Source organism: Pagrus major, chromosome 8, assembly GCF_040436345.1.
Source record: "Pagrus major chromosome 8, Pma_NU_1.0".
Classification (NCBI taxonomy): domain Eukaryota; kingdom Metazoa; phylum Chordata; class Actinopteri; order Spariformes; family Sparidae; genus Pagrus; species Pagrus major.
This window is the reverse complement of record NC_133222.1, coordinates 3,791,720-3,814,135: the sequence shown is the minus strand read 5'-3', so window position 1 is coordinate 3,814,135 and position 22,416 is coordinate 3,791,720. Positions and strand designations below refer to the sequence as shown.

The 22,416-nt window shown below is 42.0% G+C and overlaps 2 protein-coding genes across 3 annotated transcripts; one reads left to right on the top strand and one right to left on the bottom strand.

The window, feature by feature from the left end:
- The first annotated feature begins 223 nt into the window (after positions 1-223).
- On the top strand, positions 224-12,567 carry LOC141000837 (uncharacterized). 2 transcript variants are annotated; one of them, XM_073471714.1, is made up of 4 exons: positions 224-515; positions 6,009-10,015; positions 11,568-11,630; positions 11,746-12,567. In XM_073471714.1, the coding sequence occupies exons 2-4, from the start codon at positions 6,055-6,057 to the stop codon at positions 11,925-11,927; spliced, it is 4,206 nt and encodes a 1,401-aa protein (XP_073327815.1). In that variant the 5' UTR covers positions 224-515; positions 6,009-6,054; the 3' UTR covers positions 11,928-12,567. The 2 variants fall into 2 exon arrangements, with proteins under 2 accessions (XP_073327815.1, XP_073327816.1); XM_073471715.1 differs by lacking the exon at positions 6,009-10,015 and having other exon boundaries at positions 225-515.
- Positions 12,568-19,312: 6,745 nt separating this feature from the next.
- Positions 19,313-21,356, bottom strand: etfbkmt (electron transfer flavoprotein subunit beta lysine methyltransferase). Its single transcript, XM_073472070.1, has 3 exons — positions 20,862-21,356; positions 20,648-20,778; positions 19,313-19,942 (listed from the first exon to the last, which is right to left on the bottom strand). Exons 1-3 carry the CDS (start codon positions 21,152-21,154, stop codon positions 19,593-19,595), a joined length of 774 nt encoding a protein of 257 aa, XP_073328171.1. The 5' UTR covers positions 21,155-21,356; the 3' UTR covers positions 19,313-19,592.
- Between the last annotated feature and the right edge of the window lie 1,060 nt (positions 21,357-22,416).

Here is a 22,416-nt window from a genome sequence, read left to right as displayed (position 1 = left end):
ATCAGCACATGAAGCGTGCCTGGTGGATGAGGTCAGCAGCTGAGGAATGCAGTGGACTCCCCAGAACCAGAACCTCCACAGAGAGCTGGAAAGTACCAAGCAGCACAAGGAACAGAAGAAGAAGGAGAAGAAACTGCTGCATACTTTTTTTTTTTTTGGTGCACGACATGTTTTTAAACGCAGGACTTTGACTTGTTGCGTTGCAGCAGTAAAACCCTCCTGCTCCTCCTGCTGCAGGTGACGTCACGGCACCACCGAAGAAGAAGAAGAAGAAGAAGAAGAAGAAGAAGAAGAAGAAGCTGCGGGCGGCGCTGAACCCGCAGAGAGTGCGGGGCGAGGCTGGATGTCGGACGGTGTCGCTTCTCGGTTATTACACCCCGACAGAAGTGGGATTATCCCGGTCACAGCGGGTCGGAACCGAGCTCACACGGATGTATTCGCGCCGGAAAAGAAAGAGGAGCTGCGCGTTGTGTTGTTCGCCCACTTCCGGATACGAGAACCGTTAATTTTCCAAAGTAAGCTAACTTTCTTTAGCCTGCGGTTGAACTGATTGCTGTGCGGGGGGTTTGCGGTGCGGTGCGGTGCGCACAGGCTCAACAGCCTCTGTTAAAGTTAAAGTGATTTATTTTAACTGCTTTATTTCCACAGTTTTCACTCTATGAAGCGTTTTCTCAACTTACCTGAGCCTTTTTTAAATGTTATGTGTTCAGTTTAGCAAAAAAAAAAAGTGATGTTGCGATTATTTCTGACAGATAATTGCGATGTAATTCACGATTACTTATTAAGGATGATTCAATTTTTAGTCATTGCCATTGAACAACTAGTACAGTCATGTTGATGTGGTATTTCTCCAGGTCTCTGCCAAAACAAACGTGTTTTTATCACGTCTGGAGAACAAGTTTGTGGACCAGAGCGTCGCATTAAAACACTGTTTTGTGACACATCATAAAATAATTGCAGATTATCATGTGATGAATTGTGCAGCCCTAGCTCAGTTATTGTCTACAGCTTACTTTCTACTTTTTATTAGCCTGCATAAAACTCAAAACTAGCAAAAAACAAAGTGTAACCGAGATGAGTCACAGCTCTTTGACAATGAAAACAACCCTGAAGCATCCTCAGAGCCATGAACAATTCATTACGCGTAACTTTTCTCGCTTTAAGTGGACAATGAGGTTGACCCCAAACATAGCAGGGGGCCTTTAAGGTATGCCGGGACCCCCACGTTGAATCGCCATTCAGTTTTTCCCACGGGTTGGCAGCATAACTAGGGTTGGGAATGAGGCGTCTTTTGTCTATTGGAAATGATTTTAAAGAGGTTTTGTATGATGCACTTGAACGCCCCGTTTTGGAAACCATGGCTGTGGTACAATTGTATATTAGGGCTGCACAATTAATCGTCCCTTCGTGGATTAGTGGTTTGTTTTCATTTTCAAACAGCTGCGATTGGTTACACAGCTAGTTCGAGTTTCATGCAAGCTAATTAAACAAACTTGGGACAGTACCTGAACTAGAGCTGCACAAATGTGTCACAAAACAGTGTTTTAATAAAATGTTGTCGTGCTGCAGAGATGCTCTGGGCTGCAAAGCTTGTTCTCCAGATGTGATAAAACATGTTTGTTTTGCAGAGACCGGGAGAAAAACCACATCATCATGATTTTACTAGTTTCTCAATGAAAATCATTGTGATGTAAAATATAATCAGCCATAATAATCATGAATACACATCACAATGGCAATATCTGTCAGAATAATCGCAATATCACTTTTTGACCATATCGTGCAGCCCGACCATGTACATTTTATAACATATATAGAAATATATATATATATTTATATAATGCCTGTTACATAGTGACTCACATAATTTGAGGACGTAAAGGCTCGACTCCAAACTAGGCAGTGCAGGAGCTGTGTTTTCTGTGGGGGGACTTTGGGCAAAAACCCAAAAAGCATCATATCACCTCTTTGAATAATGCATTGTCCAATCTCAAGGAAGTGATTTCATATTTCAGCATTTTAAGTCTACTTGGGTCTGATTTTCCACCTTTCACATATACTCCTGCTTAAAGGATCCAAGCTCAGTCCTCTTTATTGGAACCAAAAAGTGGACCGACAGACAAAGGGACTCGGTCCTTTTTGTGTTCATGTTGTCAGTTAATTTGAAAGAGGACTCCGATGTCTTTCTGATTCATTTCGCCTCTGATGGGGCCTCGGTCCAATTTGTGGTCACACTTCCTCTGGGATTCCTGGAGACCTTTGCTGCTTTGGATTATGGGAATTCTTCACTAATGAGAGCTGCCATACCTGTTTTATAATATTAATTGTGATTGTATGTTTTGATCATGGTTATTTAACGCTTGCTTATTTTGACGCCAGGAGACGACTAACAAATATGCTGACGGGATTTTTTGTTAGTATTAAAATATTAAACACAAGATTTTGTTATAAATTCAGTATTTTGTAAGGAATATAGTCAAATTCAAGCATATTTATAACCTTGAAAATATAAAAATATGAAAATAAAATGAAGCATTGATTCCTGGGTAGCTGTAGGAAGGATTCAGCCTCTGCACACAGGGTGAATTTTCCACCCATTGGGGAGGTGGTTGCTTCAGAGGGCCCTGACCTCTGAGCGATGCTGACTTATTGCTCTGAGTTCATTTTGAAAGCACGTGTGAAAAGTGTTTGCTCACAGACTACTAGATCTGTTCACCTTGCGTTTTCCCTCAGCTTAAATTTGCTTAACATATTTCCTCTGCTGAGAATATGTATCACTTATGACTTTTGATTATAGATGTTATTTCCAAAAGGAGCTTGATTAGTGAAAGGCTTATTTCAAGTAGAAACTCTGAGCATGACCTGGTCTGGACCAGGTTAGGTCTGCAGCATTATACCGCTTTCCCACCAAAATCAGCGGGTCTACACAGGGTTTTTAAACACGGGTCAACCTGCCAAAAATCGCCTATTGACCCCATTCCCACTTCCCACAGGCAAGGCAGCCGTCTGTGATTTTTATCTGAAGTGTTGTACGTCACTGACGTCATGTTTCACGTCACGAATGCGCCAGAAACAGTTGTGACTGAACAGAAAACAACAACAGACCCATTGTGAAAGAAGCATCTGTAAAACGGTGGATAATTTATCTGAGCGTCATAACCTCTGCGAAATCACTCGTTTCACTGTCATAATTTGAGCCATTCGGTCCGATAACATTTAAAAAGTCAAGAAGAGCCACACAATTACATTATTTTATCCCCTTTAAGTTAGCTGAGCGCTAAACCAGTAATTAGCCGGCTTGGTCAGCAATCCAGTTGTTTTCATAGTCGGGAAGTTGAGCTTTTTTAGCTTCAAAACACCACTGAGCAGCTTTCATAGGAATGAACAGGGCTCCACCTCCAACACTGTGTCCAGTAATAATAATAAAACATCCTTAATAGTCCTGTGATGGAAATTCTCTAATGTCCCTCATTATTTTGATATGTTATTCCTCCATATGAAACCTAAGGATTGTAGATGCAACATCAGTATATATGTGAAGTGAAATCTTGTGTCTGTTGGCTTCAGACATGAATTCTTATGACAAACATGTGGTTGCAAGGTTTGAGTAGATGTATTGTATTGTACATAATGTGTGTGTGAGAGTTAACATAAGGAACTTATTTATGGTGTTCATCCTAAAGGGGGTTTGTGAAGCCCATTCAGTGTATTTGTGTTTTGAAAGAGGGTTGATGTATGACGCACATGTGTGTCATGGGGCGGATGTTGAGGTGGTTGGAGTGAATCATACGCGGTCTTGTGGTAATGCTACAGTTGTGGTTAAGTATTGTTTTGGGTTTATTGAACATGACGGCGTGTTTGACAGTTTTATGATTTTGACGGCAATGTCTTGACTGACACTTCCAGACCAAGCGGTAATGTGCATTTTATGGGCTTTCCATTAATGTATTTCTTCAGGAGGGGTTTAGCGTTGAATGTGTTGTATGTAAAATAAGCACAGGGTATTGATCACTATCAGCAACATGCCTTTCCTGCTCTTCCTTTTTAAGAGGGTTAGTTCATTTTTTTTAATGAATAATCTGTCTGAAAAGACTGTTTACTATAATTTGCCCGAGCTAGACAATGACTGAAATATTTCTATATGTAAAATTGTACAGCTTTGACAGTGCAGCCCTTAATGTTTCTCTGACAACAATTTAAGTTAACACTTGAGTCTCACAGGACAAAAAGAGGTTAAAAATCCCCTCTGACAATAATCATCGGACCAACTGTCTCTCCATGTATTTCCTATACTCCTTCATGCCCGCTGTGTGGGTGAGTAAATTAATATCCAGTAAAAGTCAACTCACACCATGTGAGAAAATACAAATGAAATAGTAGTCCCAACGTACCGTCATTCAATACTTGTTCACTGTTGGGATATGAAACAGCAGAATTCCCACTTGAAATGGTTAAATAATGAAACTGGTGTGAAAATGTGTCAGTAATCCCTCTCCAGATGGTCATTTAATCTTCAGTGATGGATCACAGACTTTCTTCCTCAATAATAAAACATGTTTACCACACCACTGTTTTTGGTCTCTCCACTCCTGGCCAATATTGCGTTAGCATGCCGCTCATTACGTTTGATAACCTATTAAGTGCCTGGGCCATCGACAGTTAACTAACACTCGGAAACATGTTTGTTAGAGTTGAACTGTGGATAAACTCTTGTACGGCCTTTCATCTACTGCTGATTTAAAAAAAAAAAGCCATGTGACCTGTGCAGTGAGCTGTGGTTCCTGCACCTGGCTGACACTCTGCACTTTGAAATTCAAGGGAAATGTTTTGTGTTGTTAGATCCTGAGTTGTACGGATTGTGATGCTGGGAAAAAGTGTACCACATGTTTATCAGGATCTTTGTAATGTGAGGTTTGTCTTAGACCGATAGTGGATTTTTAAAGGCCGATATAATAACGATAGTTTGGAGCAGGAAAAAGCCGATAGCCGATTAATCGGCCGTTATCACTCCCAACAATTATAACCCATACACTGGTAAAACATAATGATTTAATAGTTTAAATGTGTAAAATCAGTAAAGGGGAATATCAAGAGAAATAGGCAAATATAAGATACAACTGTGAGCAACTTATGCAGGGTGTTTGCCAAATACCCTTAGACCTAGCTGGAGCTGCGAGTGTGTATGTGCAACCAGATGCATCAATAGTTTAAAGTCAATAGTTTGTTGATGTTCTTGTGTTCTTCGCTCACTTAGAACGGAAGTGGACAGGGATCAAGTATTTGCCATTGTTGATTCAAAATATTCACACTTACAACCTGGCAACAGGTTGCAATTTTTGTGTTATGACTGGCCATGTTTTGTCACACATGCTGCTTGTATGGATTAGGTCCAAAGCACACTAAGCATGGCGTGCCCACATTTTGCTCTTATCATCATTTAAAGGTGTAGTGAATAGGATGACTCCCATTTATGTCTTACACAGAGAACTATGACCTCTGGGTTATGAAATGGGACCTACCAAGTCTCAAGGATGACCCTTATGGAAAGTTAAGTAACAAATAAACCCCACAATAAATTCTGAACTCACAGGAGCTGGGTACTCACGTTCAGTTCAGACCATGCGCAGACCTGATCTCACGCCCCTGAAACCCCAGGATAGAAAATACACCAATAGAAAGACATCTCAGTAGGAGTGTTTTCAGAAAATAGGTGGTGACTAGTCGAGATCTCTAGGTAACGAGGAGCCATGAGAAGTCCACTTCAGTTTGGTCCCTGAATCTGCTTGAGTTTCTTGAGGTTGCTGTCTGAGAGAACGCAATAAACTCTTTTGCAACAGACTCTGCACAACTCCAGTGGATTTCTTGAGCATTTTCTATGACTCTGATAGACTCTGAAGAAGCATTTTGTGTTGGAGCAGGATCCAGGTTCTTCTGCATGCACTAAACATGTTGTCACTGCATACATTTTTTGTTTTATGACGCTTTATTTTTTTAAATTCCTCTTTCAGGAAAGGTACCTCTTTGACCTACTACAAGGCGTAACGGAGGACAAAAATGCAGTCCTTTGCATGGAGGAATGGACAGTACCAACAGGTCGGACCACCCTCTCAATCCCAACAAGGTGCTTCTCCGCTAACCTCACCCACAATGTGGATTCAGCAAGCTGGGACAGCAAACAACTCCTCAAGCACAGATCTCCGACCACCACAAAGTGCTCAATCCACCTTTCGTGATGGAGCTTACTCTGGAAGACAGACTTCAGACTGGCAGAACTCAGGAGTTCCTCATCAGGCAGTTTCTTCTCAGCTGCCAGCAGGAGGGGCGACTAACAATTATTATGTGGCAGTGATACCGGGCAATCTACAAGACTCATTTACAAATGCGCAAAGTGGAAACCCTCTTGTCACTAATGGACTTCAGGTTGCCGCTCAGCAAGGTTTTCATTCTAACACTGGATTTGTCAGTTCAATGAGCCAGATTCCACAAAACATGATGAAATCAAATACTACGTACCCTCAGCAAGACATGTCAGCACTGTGGAACCAACAGGCGCTTCAACATGAACAGATGGTTTGCACCAACAGGCAGACTGCTCATAACCAGAATCACAGACAAAATCTCGCTCAGCATGGATTCTCTTCTTCCATCCCCCCACCACCTTATAATCAGTCTGTCTCTCACTCTGTCGGAAACTACAGAATTACTGCAAACCCATCCTCAATTGAGCAGGTTTCCAGTGTGAGTCAGAAAACTCAACAGTACCAAACTCATGTCAACTCAAGCCATATCAACATGAACTATGAGAGTCAGCGTTTCTTGTCAAAAACAAATGAGATTCCCTTAAATCCTGCTGCTGCTACACAAGATCAAATGCGCACGCGCCAGATAATCGCAAGAATAGCGGATGAGTTACGCATGTCGTGCACACAGAAGTCCAATCCAAAAATGCAACCTGTGACACAGACTGTCGCTAACACTAACAGTTATAACTCAAATTCTGGACTGTCTTTGTCTAACAGTGTTATGTCAAGAATGCAGCACAGCGTGAATGCACCACAACAAAGCTCTGTACCAAATGTCTACGTCACAGCAACATCAGGTGGCTGTGGAGAGGTCAGGCTGACAAATGGAGGTAAGGCAGCCAATGCATTTTTTGCTGAAAGTAACATGGTCTCAAAGGGGAATCTTGTTGGATCATTACATAATACATCTCAATTACTGAATTTGCCTGAGAGACTTACAGGAAAGAGAAAGCAGGGAGAATCATCTGCACCAAACGAAATCTTAGAAATTCTTGGAAAGCTCTCATCAGTCACGGCAAATGACGGCTCCATTCACTCATCTCCCGGTCGCACATGCACAAGAGCTGTTGCGGTTGTGCAACCGTTGTCACAGGAAAGCTGCCAGCAAACCTTTTCTAACATGATCAATCAATCGGCTGAGCACAACGCATCAGCTGAATCTTTAAGTAACCCTAAGAAATTATGTACCTCGCCAGCTGTGGCAAAAAACAAAAAGGAATTGTATATGAGAGAAGGAACTTATCCTTACCCCGGAAACCCAAATCATATATCACCTTCAGATTCAGTTGGGCATCAGGACTCACAAAAACAGTTATGTGCAGATGACACAGGATCTGAACCAGCTGCTGGCATGCAAGAAGACCAGTGTGTTGCAATAACAGCCCAACAATCAGTCGCCTCTGAAGTGACAGTGAACCATGAGGACAATTTTGCTGTTTTGCTTTCTTCAGTCCCTGCAAAGCCATGGACAATTGATGCATTATCTAAGTTGATACTTGATCATGAAAAAACTCAGATGGAGCTCAGTAAAAACACAGTGTTAAATACTGGAACACAATTATTAGACCTGTATTGGGATGGTAGCATTAGAAACTTGGCATGTAGGCTCAGGACAGGCTGGTACAAGAGCCTACTCTCGAATACCACAGGATTCCTCAGCAAACATGTAACAGCAGATTCTGTCATACTGTCACAAGTAAAGCAGGGCTATAAGAAGACACTCATAGGATACCATGTCCTCAAAGATGATGAAGTTTATTCAGGACCACCTTACAAATCCTCATGGTTGAATGTCAGCGAGCAGCTAGATGACATTGATAAAGAGTTTGGCTTCCCGTGGTCTCTGAAGCATCATTTTTACCTGCCTGAGAGTCACAGCCAGCCAGATCAGGTAGAGACCGTCAAAAGCATTCCTGCGGAAATTGCAAGTGAGGTGCCTGACAAGGTCTCGTCTCAAACGGAGCTTGAACCAGTTGACTCGGGTGAAGAAAAGCGAGCCTCCACTCCCGGCGCCGCTTCAACACAAGCAGACTCCCCTGATGAAACAAAATGTGATGATTCCAGTGACCCATTTTACTCAATCGAAATCCAAGTATTGCCTCCAGAACAGGCCAAACTTATCTTTGAGCAAGCACAAAGCATGATGCCACAAAGTATGGACACAGACAGTCAGCCAGAGAGTGTCATGAATAGCTCTGTGGAGGGTGAACCACTGGAAGCTATAGATGTCACATTGAATGGCTCAGAACCGAAGAACACGTCCAGTTGTCCAATAGAACAGGTTTGCTGCCTTTCAAAGTGGTTGGAAAAAATTATGGGGTCAAACCCACTTTTGAGTGGATGCAATTGCATAAATGAGCAGAGTCTTAAAGATTGTGCTGAAAAAACCCACGATGAGGGAGAGATGGAGGTACAAAAGGAAGGTGACATTTGTGCGAACTGGTCTGACAGCAAATTCGACATGGAAGGAGAGAGTCAAGCCGAGGGCCAGGAGAACATCAAGAGTCAAATGATCACATATAGTCGGTCTGAGCCATGCAATAAACTCAGTCAAGCCCTTGCCTTTGCTGAAAACATTATAGTTTTAAGTGAAAACAAAGATGGAGATCTCTCCAGCAGTGACACTGTAATACAGTTGGACCCTGGAGTGGATCATATACAAGAAAGTACTCAGTCATGTACTTCAGCCAGTAGTGACAAAGACATTGACAATCCCCCCGGCAGCGAAAGTGAGATTTCTAGCCGGGTATCAGACCTTGAAGAGGATTGTGGACAGGCTCAGCTGACATCTACAGATGTGGGAGTGTCAACATTGGAAACAGAAGAAGAACAAACTCAAATTAGTGTGACGGCGGCAATGCAAACAACTTTCAGCGGTACACTTGAAAATGCTGAAAGAAAGCTTAAGAGACAACGCAGTCATGATAGACCTTTCCCATGCCTTAAGAAATCGAACAAATGCGAACCCCCTGGTGATTTGGATTCAGAGCCTTCAGAGCCTTCAACTTTTAAGGAGGTTTCGATTGATGTGACCGATAGTGAGCCTTTAGCTTCAAAACATAGAGCTGTACAATTGGTACTGTTTGGCTCAGCACCACAAGACAAGTCTGTTTTGATTGGGGGCAGAAAGAGATATAATTCATCTCCAGGGGCTGTGCCTGATGGACCACCAAGGCCTCCAGAATTTATCTCTGTGAAGCTCAGTCCCTTGAAGAGAAAGTTTAGTGATACTGTCCCGACAGGAGGGGAACAGTCCGTCAAATGGAGGATTCACGAAAAATGGAGAAGAAGTCTACCACCAACTAAAATGAGGCGCCAAAACAAACTGAAAACATGGAAGTGTACTTATGCCTCTTCATCTGGGTTTGGTATCAAGAAAGCTAAAGCGATTGGCCCCACCACCACAGAGAGGCCGCCGGTTTCTTCTGAAACGAGGATCTTGAATCCGAACCATGGTACTAACCGCTGCTTGAGTCTGAAGAAGAGGAGGAGGTCTCTCCCTGCCAGACTCAAACACGGAGAGGAGACGATGAGGAAGTACGTGGTCACACTCAAACAGCCTGCTGATCGAGAGGGACGTAACACTGAAAATGAAAGCCAAGCCGGCAGGCCTCTCCAGGAGAACAACGTCCTGAGATTCAGCGTGTTACCCAACACCTTCAACTTCAAAGATGGATCCATCGACAGAAAGGAAACCGATGACTCTGTTCCAAGTAAGTCATAATACTGAGATTTAATAATGATTACACACAACTGCACACCAGACAACTGCTGATTTTGATTGGTTTTGCCATGCTTACATTACATTTATAACATGTTTCAGACAACCTACATCAAGTACATATTGTATATAGCATAACATGGCCAATGCAAGCATAACCATGATCGCCCATTATTGACTTGGAAAAAGCTTTTGGGGATTGTAAGGGAATTTTCCTGGCATATTACTGCAGGGTTTTTTGCCCTTGCTTGCATTGACTGTTTGTTTGGGGGTCATGCAACATTCACACCATGAGCTTACGACCTCCTCCCATTGTATTTGTGCCGTAAGCAGAATGAGTATCTACCTATGATCACATAACCTGTTTTTCTTCTGAATAAGAGGAACTCCCATACAATTTTCTTTTCTCTGTAAATAAACTCTTTCAAACTTATAAGCTGCAGTCTCTGCATTTTCTACAGTTAATCTCTTAAAGACATATTCTCCACATCAACAACTAGACCTTTTGTAGCATATATTGTTGAGTTGTGTTCTTGCATTATCCCAAATGTTTCCAACAATGTTCAAACCCAGAAAGGTTGGCAAACGAGAGTAAACATGAAGTGAATAAATCTTTAAAACATGATCACGTCTGTGAACATTTCTGCTTGAATCACGCGGATAGATTTTCATCAGCCGTGGTGTTTAACAATGAAGACAACAACTCCCACGATCCCATGCTGCCTACGTCTTTTGTTTTGACTTGACTGAGACCCTTAGGGACAGAAATGACGTACTGTGCATTACGGACGCAGTACAAAAATCTTAGTTTTGTCTCTAATTTTGTCCAACCCTAACCTGCATGAAGCGATAGATTACCGATTGAGTTAGGTTGTTGATGTTATGTTCCCCTTGCTTGTTCAAGAAGAATTCAAAAAAAAGAAAAAGAAGAAAAGCTCCGCCGACACTGTCTTAGTTGTGTAACAGATTTATTACAAATAAGTCCAGTATCGCAAACAAGTAACACGTTACTTGGAGAGTCTCCAGCCGAATAATGAAACTCTGACGAAAATATGCAGACAGCTCCTTATATACCGAGCTTGTTTTGGTCAAAAACTTAGTTACCACATAGGGTTCACATCAAAGAGGGACAGATAAGAAGAGAGGCCTCTTCACCTCTGACCCAGGACCTCCATGACTCTGTTGAGCTAACATTTGATATCTGTTACCTTGACCGCATATTGTTCACATCAAAAGAAAGGGACAGATAAGAAGAGAGATAAGAAGAGAGGCGCCTCTTCACCTCTGACCATCCCGTGTCAGCAATCAAGCTGAACAAGCCAATCAGCAGGTTCAACCTGTTCACAATGTCATCAACCTGGTACCCCTGACCAAATCATCTCCAGGTCAGGAAGGCCCCAACAGCAACTAACATGCCAATATATTTTCCTAATACAAAAACTTGTATTAATATGCTGCATCTAACAGCAGACACCTCACTGGAAATGTCTTTTTTTCAGTGTAACATTTCAGCTAAGCCTCCTTTTTTTCCCCCCTCCTCTCAGGTAAACCTGCCCTTGATGAAGACAAAGACAAGAACCCCAATAAGACTGTCGGGAGGCCAATGGGTAAGAAATACAATTAAATCATGTATACATTTTTCTTAATTTTTTAATTTCTTTATCATCATGTAGGCAGCGAGTACAGTTTTTCCTAATCGGTATGATTTTGATTGCACCGTAGGTACATGGTATCCAAATCCCGAGAAGAAGTATTGTCCTCTACTGTCGCCTTCAGTCCCCAACACCTCCAGCCTCTTCCAGGAGTTTCAGAAGAAGTACAAGAAAAAGACGCAGCCATCGACGGATGAATTAACTTTTAGTGCCAACAGTGAAATCACAGACTGTCCAAACTCTGGGAAATAATTCATTTGAAAAAAGTCCCTTCAAGATTCTTACAGAAATCGTCTTCCTGCTTTTGTACTGTATATTCAAGGAGTAAATTGAAGTTGTGCCAGTTTTGTAAGTATTTGTTGATAACGGTCTACAGCCACTACAGACTACGGTTCATGTATTCTACACAAAACGCTCATTTGTTTACATGGCTGCAAGTCAGATATAATGTCCTCATGCCTCAGATATTATGTGCCAAAACTTTACTTGCAGACGAGTCTTTAAACTATATATTTCTGGTATATATTGTATTATAATTTTATTTCTTTTTTACATGAAGAATATTCGTATGCAATATTTGCATCTCAAATGTATATTTTTATAAGAAACACATTTTTTTACGACTTTTTTCTTCTTCTTTTTTTAACTCTACATTCAGTATTCTTGTACAGTCACAAAAGATATCTTTGAGTTGTTGTACATAACTGAGGAGGTTGATGTGAGCTGCTTTGTATGTATGGGATTAGGGAAGGTGGGGTTGGAAAACATCCTGGCCCTTACCCGTCCCTCGCACTGAACAGGACAAAGATATCGTCGTCCTTGTGAACAACTGTGTGTCTTACTGTTTGTTCTACTGTTTTGTTTGTGTCAATAAAGATATCGGTCTACAGTTGCTGATGTGTGTTGTATGGAGGGGTTTCTTCTTCCAATAGAGTTTTCACTCAGTAGGATGTATTTTAATCTATAACTCGATGGATCATCAGCAACCTCAATTCAGAGGTAAGAGAAAACTATGGACGAGGACTCGACGGAGACACTAGAGATTGCTGATCTTCACAAGATATTCACATACATTCTGCTCACGTCCACTGTGACCTGTTTCAGCTGTCAACACTGCAATATGTTATGACAAAGCAGATCATACCTCAACTTTATACCTGTTGATTACTGATTGATTTTGGATACGAGTTACATCTCGATTAAACACCTTTTAACTCAACTGGCTTATCTGCTCGAGGCATCCAGTCACACTCCTGTAGAGACGCCTTCTCACTGCTCCCGCTCGGTCCAGGATTTAATTTGACAAACAAATTGAATACGTTACTCAAAGTTATAAACTTCATATGTGCATATTTCTCTAGTTGAAGCCCTTTAGTCATTTATTACCTTTACCAATGTATTGGTTATAATCCTTTAACTAAAATGTAGTTTGCATGATAACAAGACAAACATCACGTTAAAAAGACGCTTGACAAACATTAATAAAGACGATTGTATTGTACAAAACATGCACAATAAGGTATACCTTTTCCCTTTGACAGTGTTTTCCATTGATACAAGAGCACAGGAATGGATACAAGACGTTTAATAATCTTTTGTAAATCTTGAACTCTCATTTTCTTTCCAAAGCTTAGAAAATAAAAGTTTCTATACGCTGGTGAAGCTTCTCAGTCATCCAGATCATGCTATATCTATCGTAAGTGCTACGCGGAGGCTGTAGTCGAATGTAACCACAGTAAAGTAGTTAGTGGTTAATAATAACTGGTAATTATAGTGTGAAGAAATCACGATGGATGGTTGAAATATGTATCACTCTGCACCATTTGATTGAATATGCACCCATCGATAACATTGAGGTGTCTGCTGTTAGATGCAGCATATTTATAAAAATGGTTCGTATTATGCTGTTTGGGCCTTCCTGACTTTATTTGATTAGGGGTACCGGGATGCAGACATGATGGTGCTGTGGTCAAGCTAACATATACCAAATGTTAGGTCAGCAGAGTCATGGAGGTCATGGGTCAGAGGTGAGGAGACATATGGTGGGGCACGCAAACAGAGGTGCCTCTATTCTTATCTGTCCCTCTCTTAATGTGAACCATATATGGTAACTAAGTTTGTGACCAAAACAAGCTGGGTATATAAAGAGCTGTCTGCATATGTTCATCAGAGTTTCATTATTCGGCCGGAGGCTCTCCAAGTAACGTGTTACTTGATTACGATACTGGACTTATTGTAATAAATTTGTTATACAACTAAGACCGTGTCAGCGGAGTTTTTCTTCAAACATCTTCAACTGCATCGCCACTGGATATACGACAACATAAAGTGTGAAATGTAACCACAGATTTAAGAATGAAATCGTGTAACCAAATATACAACACTGCAGCGATGTGCAGCTGTGATTCAAAGGTAGACGGAGGGGAGTTTCAAGAAAAAATCCCCGTGTCAGCAGAGTTGAGGAAGAGTAAGGATTGGATGAGACCATGGGAGGAGGTGGGTATTTCCAAAAGTCCAGCTGCCTCCGTAAATGAAGTTTCCACAATCCAACATAATTTCCTGAATCTACGATTAATATAACAAAAATGTAACGATTCACGTTTGTAAAAATTGTAAATTTGTAAAAATCCAAATAATTAAAGAACTGAGACTTAATTAATGGTTTCTGGTCACATTTTTCAGCACAGAACGCATGGCGTCACTTACGTAGGTTACTTTGTATGAAGGCGGTCGACAGCTGGTTAAAGCGACCTCAGCTCCAGTGAACTACAGCTAACAATGAAAGGTCCGTTTATCATGAGGAAAGTGTCACTTCTTAATTGGTCGGATGTCCCTAAACTGTTCAGTGTGTATGAATACTGTAAAATCCATCACTGTACTTATCATCACTTTTATAAACCTCATGGCTGCAGGAGTTCAGGGGGGCTTTACTGTGTTTTACCTCCATTAGTGACCCCTGTGGGGCCTGGAGATCAGTATCTTTTGGTCATGTATTATTAGCCTGAGGCCTGCATGTTGGCATGTGTGACATAAGGTAGACAAGGATTTTTTCACTTAGATTCTCAGTGGGATGAGCGACCAGTTAACTTAATCTGCATGTCTTTGGACTGTGCGAGGAAGCCGGAGGAGCCACGTGGTGCAGAAAGGGTCGTAACTAGGAAAATCAAACCCAGGAACTTAATGCTGTGAGGAAACAGCGATACTATTAAACTCTAATAAACTTCTGATGAGTTAATACACTTAAATTAGTTGAGCCAATCTAAACTGGGCATCAGAGCAGAAGTAGTCAGTTGGTTGGTCTCATAGTAATGTAGTGGATAACTACTTGTCTCAAATTAACACTTATCTTTACTGTTTGACTATAAAACACGCTCACAGTGGGAGTCTTGACAATAAGGATGAAACAGCTGGTCTTCAGGTCAAGGTTGTGTATTACACATAACAGATACATGCAGTGAGCTCTCCCGGGAGGAACTGAATCACTCTTCTGATCGCTCAGTTTATATACCCCGCCCCTGAACCCTTCTTCACTTACCACGATCAATACAGTTTTTCCACTATTAGCTTTTACAATAACATCATACCGGTGAAATGTCTCCCTTCTGTGGGCCCTGTGTGTTCTCCTGATGTCATTAACTCTTTATTGTATACATACCGGGCAAGAACAGCTCTGTCTTAAACACTGAATATTCCTTGTACGGTGCTAATTCTTTCAGTGGGGCCATCAGGTACTTTCCAATTGCTCATTCGAGGACCGCTGCTCTCTCTCTCTCCATGCATGGTGATATGCATGTGAGTTCACCTCAGACCGCAGACCACAGGGACAGATTTCAGTCACTACAGTAACTAAATCAGCTTGAGTTAATAATGTCCAATTACTTACCTTTTAGAGTGTGCAACATTTTATTATTAATATAAGCTGGTATAATGTTTTTCCTGTGTTGGAGCTCCACAGAGAAATACAAAGAGAGGGCGTAGATTGATTTATACGGAAGTCCTGAGGGTCAAGTGAAGTCATTTGTTTTTGTGGTTATCCATTTTCTCGGTCTGACAAAATTGAGAAGGTATTATAGGGTGCAGTTTTGTCGTCTGAGCTGCCGTACTTGCTCTTATCTAGAGAACCAAACCTTTTGACGATATTCTCGTGTCTGCTGTGTTGTAGACTGAAGAAGTGGACGCTCGAGCACTTAATGAACCGTCTGTTTACACTTTGTATCACGGGACACCTCCACGTATGAACCGCCTTCATCATAATGCAGGACGTCTCATCAGAACCATTTTATAGGCTTAGCGGAGTGAAATTGCTGAAGGGTTTCCACTCCTCCAGTAAAACCCTGTTCACACGCTCTCTGATTGAGCTCAAATATTGACCTGCTGTCGCAAAACTTGCCCGTTCAGCAGATGAAGTTTGCCGTTCCTAAATGTAAATGGATTGCAAACGTCAGCTTTGAATCTGAGTAATCTCAGCTCTACCAGGAGTTATCTACCAACTACCACGCGTGCATATTAATACTTCTTTCAGTCTTCAGTCTTGCTTCATTGTCATGAATGTTTTTTCTAGGTCGTATCGCTCTTTACTGATTTCAGAAGAGGGATCAGTTTATTTATTTATTATAAGTAGAATTAAAGCCTCGCGGTTGTGTACCTCCGCCAACCGTCAAATTACAGTTTACATCCATGTTTAATAAAAGGTGATAAGTGCAGCTCTCGGTGAAATGTGTTGATTCCAGTGAGAAACATGCCATACAGTGCAGAGGACTGATAGAGAGCGGAGTCACATGGTGCAACAACAATCACCTGAAGCTCAATACCAGTAAAACCAGTTATGTCATGTTGGACTACACAGAAATAGGGGGGTCAAATTCCCTCTGATGCAACACAAAGAGGCTACAGATTGTAAGACGTGGATGACTGAATCCATCAGCACAAGGAGATAAAGGAACAAAAACACAACAAGCACATCCAGAGGGTATCAGTATCAATAACCACAGTCACGACACAATTGAAGACAAAGAGGTTTTGTTTCTTTTCAAAGAAAAAATAAAAGTATAATAACGAGCAGACACAGCACTTTAGTCTTTGCTCTGAATAAAAATTCAGTCCAGGGTCCCAGATCTTATCAAACACATCTCCTCTGTCTTCATCGTAAAATCTCAGTCTTTCCAGAAGTAATGTGTTTGACATTTCTGTTGCTGTTTCTGGGCTGTCTTCATCAAAGGTGTCGGCGTGTAGTTCGGCGATAAAAGAATCTGCGGAGGCGAGGCTGGGTGGAGCAATCTTTATTGAAACAGATTTCAAGCCTGCGTCCGAACCAGTGTGGCCGCACCCGGTGTTCCCAACATCTGGCAAAGTCCTGTCTAAGGCTTTAGCCTCTGCTCCGCCAGAAATCCTCTCGAACCTTCGATCTAGGAAATCTACAAGTAACCACCTAACTTTCTCTGCCTGCGCGGGCCTTTTTAAAGTCCTTTCGCCCGCACCTACCTACTTCTTCTAATTGGTCACTTTTGGTGGATTGAGGGTTCGTCTATCCAATAGGCGAAAGAGGAGTTGATCTGCCTCCGATCCCTCTGGAATAGCTCATCTTCTGTAAGTTACCTGACTCTGCTGATGTCACTCCTTGGGGCTGGCAACCTAAATTTGACTGGACTGTCTCTCTGTCCTTATATGGAAATGTAAAAGGAGTCTCATCCTGTAGCTAAACTTTAACGCAAACACAGAGCTGATTAATGACTCTAGACATCTCAACCCAAACATCCGCAACATTCATTATCACACACGAGCAGAAGCAACCTATCACAGTTAAATCATAATTGAGAAAGGAAATCCAGGAGTCGTGATGCGTTACGTTTAAGTATTTAACGAAGCTCGATCGAGGAGGACGCAGCTCAACAGTACGTGTAGCAACACAGAGTTTGGTTTATCATGGCACCAGTGTGTCTGTCGAATGAGATACAGTGAAGGTCTAGATGCAGGAGGAACAGGATGTGACCTTGGTTGTTTGGGAGGCAGCAGCTCTAATCTCCACAGCTGCCCCACAACAATGTTTCACTGTGCAGACATCAGAGCGTGACCTCAGGGCAACTCTACCTCCTGGGTGAGCACAGTGGGAGATGTTTATAGACACATTTCAATGTGGAATATGGTCACAATGTCCCTCCTTTTGTTCCTGAGCATTGAATAATGGCTGGAAAAGTGTTTTTGCAGAGCAGGGTGACGTCCCAGTGAAGTCGACCTTTGACCTTTTGGTTATAGAATGACATCACTTCCTCCTATCAGCCATTTGTGTCACATTTTGTCATAAGTGGCATATGAAAAACAAATAACCTTGTGTTTCTCTGTTGAACTCAAACCAGACTGCATGCCTCTTGTGTTGTCCGAGCTAAACAGCCTCATCAACAGTCTGGGACTGACGAACAGTTCTGTTTATGGAAAGTCATGAAAAAGTAATGACGTTTAATATTCCCGCCACAGTGAGAACACACGCATAACGATTTTCCGAAAATGCTACTTATTCTGTTCATAACAACTGTGGTTTCTCCTCAGATGATTACTCGCCGCACTATTTGTCGCTACATTATTGCTTTTTTCTCGAAGACGACTCCGCGGGCCCCGAGGTCCCAGTTCTGCTAACAGATGAGACGGTTACTAATGTCTCGGGGCTCAGAGTTCAGATCTTGCATAATAAGCTACGTTGCACAGCTTGTTCATTATTAAACAACGGATAAGATGCTAAATAATTTACAGAAAGCAACATTTCTGTGAAGCCCCAAAGGGAATATTATTTAATTTTGTAGTAATCTGATTACTGTGGCAGAAGAAAACCAACACCAAAAACTAAACACTGAATCTGGACTTTTAATAAGGTAAATGTGATATAACTTCAGGTCAACTGGGGACAAGATCTTTTGTTTCACACCGCTGTGACGACATCCTGACAGAGGAGGTTGTGAAAGAGCGTCTCGCCTGAAGCTCAGCGAGCGAAAGCTTCAGCTGTTGTGGTTTTTATGTATTTTGTGCGCTGTGCAGGCGCTGCGGTTATAAGACATGACGAACGAGATGTACTCAGGAAGCTTGTGGCGTGAGTTGCTAAGATGTTCTGTCTTGAGCCATTTGCTCTGACTTGACAACTTTGATTAATTTTTTACTTCTGTGGTTTCCTGAATTGAAGACCTAGAAACGCTGTAAAACTTGTATTTTGTTCATCCCAACTGAAGTTCTCTTGTTGGCTCCTCTCTCAAAGGTCATCTGACCTTCTGGGTAAGATTTGAACTTTGCTAAAGGCTTAAACCTGGATGATGATTTAAAGTTTATTAGGATTAAAGTGTTTGAAGGTTAAAGTTGTGATATGAAAGTTGTGATTTGACACTGATGAAGTCCTGTGGTGTGTTGTTCATGACTGAAACTCATCACATCATTCACATATCGATGACTTCACTCTGGTAGTGATTGATGTGTTTATGTGGATGAATTTAGAGGTTAGGGTCAAAATGGGGAAGTGATGCTAACCCTTACAGAACCGGAGACCCCCGTAAGGACAGAGTGGGGTAGATTTTAATAATAAATCACTCTGAGGTACGACTGATGAAGCTATTTAGAGGACTCGTGTTTTGGATTTTGGACAGAAATTAAACAAAATATTCAAGAGAAAGAGAAAATGTTTAATTCTGTATGTAAATCCACAGAGTAGTACAGGAATTAAACATCCACATGTAATGACTTTGCTTTGTCATTCTGCCCATTTGCATCCTGGGTATTAAAACATACCAGGAGATAGTTGTAGGCATTTTCATCGTAAGGCACCAAGTGTAGAAAATAACTACAAACTGCTCACATAAACACCTCACACAGTCCTTTTCACAGGTGAGTTCATATTAAATTACATTCAAACATAAAAGCACGGCGGATCCTCTCCGGTCCTCAGAGTTCAGGACGGTAGCACCAAACGCTGCTGCAGGTCAGACCGTAGTTCTCCTCTCTGACAGACTCGGGCAGCTCAAACTGAGCCCGCAGACGCAGCAGTCGTCGGATGCCGTGTTCCTCAAACTGGGCTCTCCCTGGGTCTCCGATCAGGACTTGGGTGCCGTGGGTTTCGATGCAGCGGTCCAACCAGCTGTGAAGGCTTGTGGCGAGGGCCTCGTCGTAGAACATGTCACCCAGGAGGATCAGGTCAAAGCCCTCGGCCGGTGAACCAATCATGTTGTCAGTGAGACAAACGGGCGGCTCAAGGCCGTTCAGCTCCGAGTTCATGTGGGTGGCAACGGCTGCAACTGTAACACAAACAGACATAGTTAAGACTTTACCCTCTACTGCACTACCTGGTCTGAGGCATGACGGGAGGAATCACACATTATAGTGCACATAGGAAGCCATGATGTGACGCAGCAACCAGAAGTATCACTGAAGCCTGGCTTTCATCTGCATGTACCCTCCATTCAGTCACTTTATTGACAATTTCAAGCCTGAATGTGATTCTCCACACCAAATGCCAAACTTCCACCACCCCCATCCGGGTCACCCAGCCGTCCTGTCTCCTCCTGCAGCTCACCTACCACATGAAAGAGCTGCTCACTGCAGGGATCAAACGCACCCTTCATCTCTTCCCCCGTCTGACTCCCATGTTCTCTCCTCTAAGCCCAAGTTTGCCCTCAAGAGCTTCAGCCAGTTTTGACACACTTGTCTCAGTTGAGTCTTGACTTTGAAATTAAACTTTCACCTTATTATCTGAGTTGTGCCGTATAACTGGAGAAAGACGACAGTAAATCCTACATTTTTCTTGGTCCTTTATCGATGTTTGGTCCAATTCTTCCGCTCTGTAGCTGTTTTTTGTTTCACGACATCAAACATTAGATTTTGCTTTTACACCAATGGCTTTTAGGCCTACAGGAATAATCCCAAATACACTTAGATCACTGGAAGCACGTACATTATGTAAACAGACACTCAGTCAGACTCTTGCAAGAGTTTTACCATACCAGTGTCAATATCATTCGCAACAACATGAGCAGCTCCACACAGTTTAGCAGCGATGGCTGAGGCTCCACAGCCGCTTCCCAGGTCCAGAACCGTCTTCCCCCGACACACTGCGGGGTCGTCCAGCAGATACCTGCACACAGAGAGCACCAGGTGAGGTGAACAGCAGCGACTCCCAGACATTAAACGCAGGTGTTTATCATTAGGGGTTTTTACCTTGAGAGCGCCTGTCCTCCCGGCCAATAAATAGCCCAGTACGGGTCATCAAACGGCCACAGTTCTGGTCTTTCTCGCCAGAACCTGCAGTTCGGGGTGAAGAGCCGCAGTTTGACCTCCGGAGTCAGACTCTGCTCTCCGACTATCTCTGTGTTCTCCGAGATAAATCTCCTGATGTCCTCATCAGACCGACAGCTGGCGGACAAACACCGCTGTCTACTTGTCTGTTTAAGTGACCCGATGAATATTTTAACATGACGAACATATTTCTGTGGCGCTAACGACCCGAACATGACCAGAACCAGCTAGCTGCGCTGCTAGCTAGCTTTCTAGCTAGTTAAGTTCTCCACGTAGCTGCTGTTTGGAGCCGATTTCCATGTTTCCTGCAGCAGCTGACAATCATGTGACACCTCTGAACATCGCAGCTTTGACGGATAAACGATAAAAGACTTATTAAATGTCCATTCGGCTTAAAACGAGACGGTTTGTTATTGTTTCCACACGAACGCAAAATAGTGGCGGACAGAAGTTCCGTCGACCTCCTGAACACGGGACAATCTTCGTTCCGCTCAAAAAAAGGTTCCCCCGCAGTTTGTGTTGGAATTTGAACGAGTAACTATAAAGTGATATTATGAATCAATCTAAAATTATCTTTTATATTTTTTAATATAACTTTTAAAATGATCTGTTAACTGTTAATATGAACCTTACTCTAAAACAGAGTGATAATATCTACATGACTCAATATTAACTTTGTTTTTATACTCTTTATTGGTGCAGTGTGGCAGTCACCTGATCTGATATAATTATAATTCTGATTTCAAATCAAATTATTGTATTTATGTCGACCAAAATCACAATAACATTACCTCAGTGGGCTTTACAGTGAACGGCATCTTCTGTCCTTAGACCCTGGATTTGAGTAAGGAAAAACTCCCAATAATAATAATAATAATAATAATAATAATAGTAGTAACTGTTTCAACAGGGGAAAAAAGATGGAAGAAACTCCAGGAAGTATAGTGCATTATTTATGACCGATTTTTAATTGATCCCGTTTTGGGGTAGATATTTAGTATTCGTGCATATCAGCCACCCACACTGTGTTTCTATCGTAATCTAACTTTTTCACAATCTCTGCTCATTGACAGATTTCTCATCCTCCCCGTCTGTCTTGCTGTTGTTACAGAGATGTCTGGCTAAAACTTTCCCATCCATGTCTTCAAGGTTTTGTTCCAGGGCTGGATTTGTAATAAATTGTATCAAATCAAATGTCAAATTGATTTTGAATAAGATTTTTGTTACATCTCGAGCAGAACCTTGAAGTTCACTTGGGCTTTACTATTATTTCGATATGTTGTTCTTGCATATGAAACCTAACAAATATATAGATGCAACATTAATATGTGTGTGGGGTGAAATCCTGTGTCTGTGGGCTTCTGGCGTGTGTTCTGTCTAATGACAGCCATCTGGATGCAGATAATGAAGGGATGTATTGTATATGGTATAATGCACCGTGAAAGCAAACACAAAGGAACTCAATTAAGGAGCTCAT

Bases quoted from the DNA above. Each gene is read 5' to 3' on its own strand.
- LOC141000837 (XM_073471714.1), top strand. From the start codon at position 6,055: ATGCAGTCCTTTGCATGGAGGAATGGACAGTACCAACAGGTCGGACCA. The intron at 10,016-11,567 runs GTAAGTCATAAT...CCCTCCTCTCAG, and splicing joins AACCGATGACTCTGTTCCAA to GTAAACCTGCCCTTGATGAA. The intron at 11,631-11,745 runs GTAAGAAATACA...ATTGCACCGTAG, and splicing joins GACTGTCGGGAGGCCAATGG to GTACATGGTATCCAAATCCC.
- etfbkmt (XM_073472070.1), bottom strand. From the start codon at position 21,154: ATGTTCGGGTCGTTAGCGCCACAGAAATATGTTCGTCATGTTAAAATA. The intron at 20,779-20,861 runs GTAAAAACCCCT...CTCTGTGTGCAG, and splicing joins GGAGGACAGGCGCTCTCAAG to GTATCTGCTGGACGACCCCG. The intron at 19,943-20,647 runs GTATGGTAAAAC...TTTGTGTTACAG, and splicing joins TGCGAATGATATTGACACTG to TTGCAGCCGTTGCCACCCAC.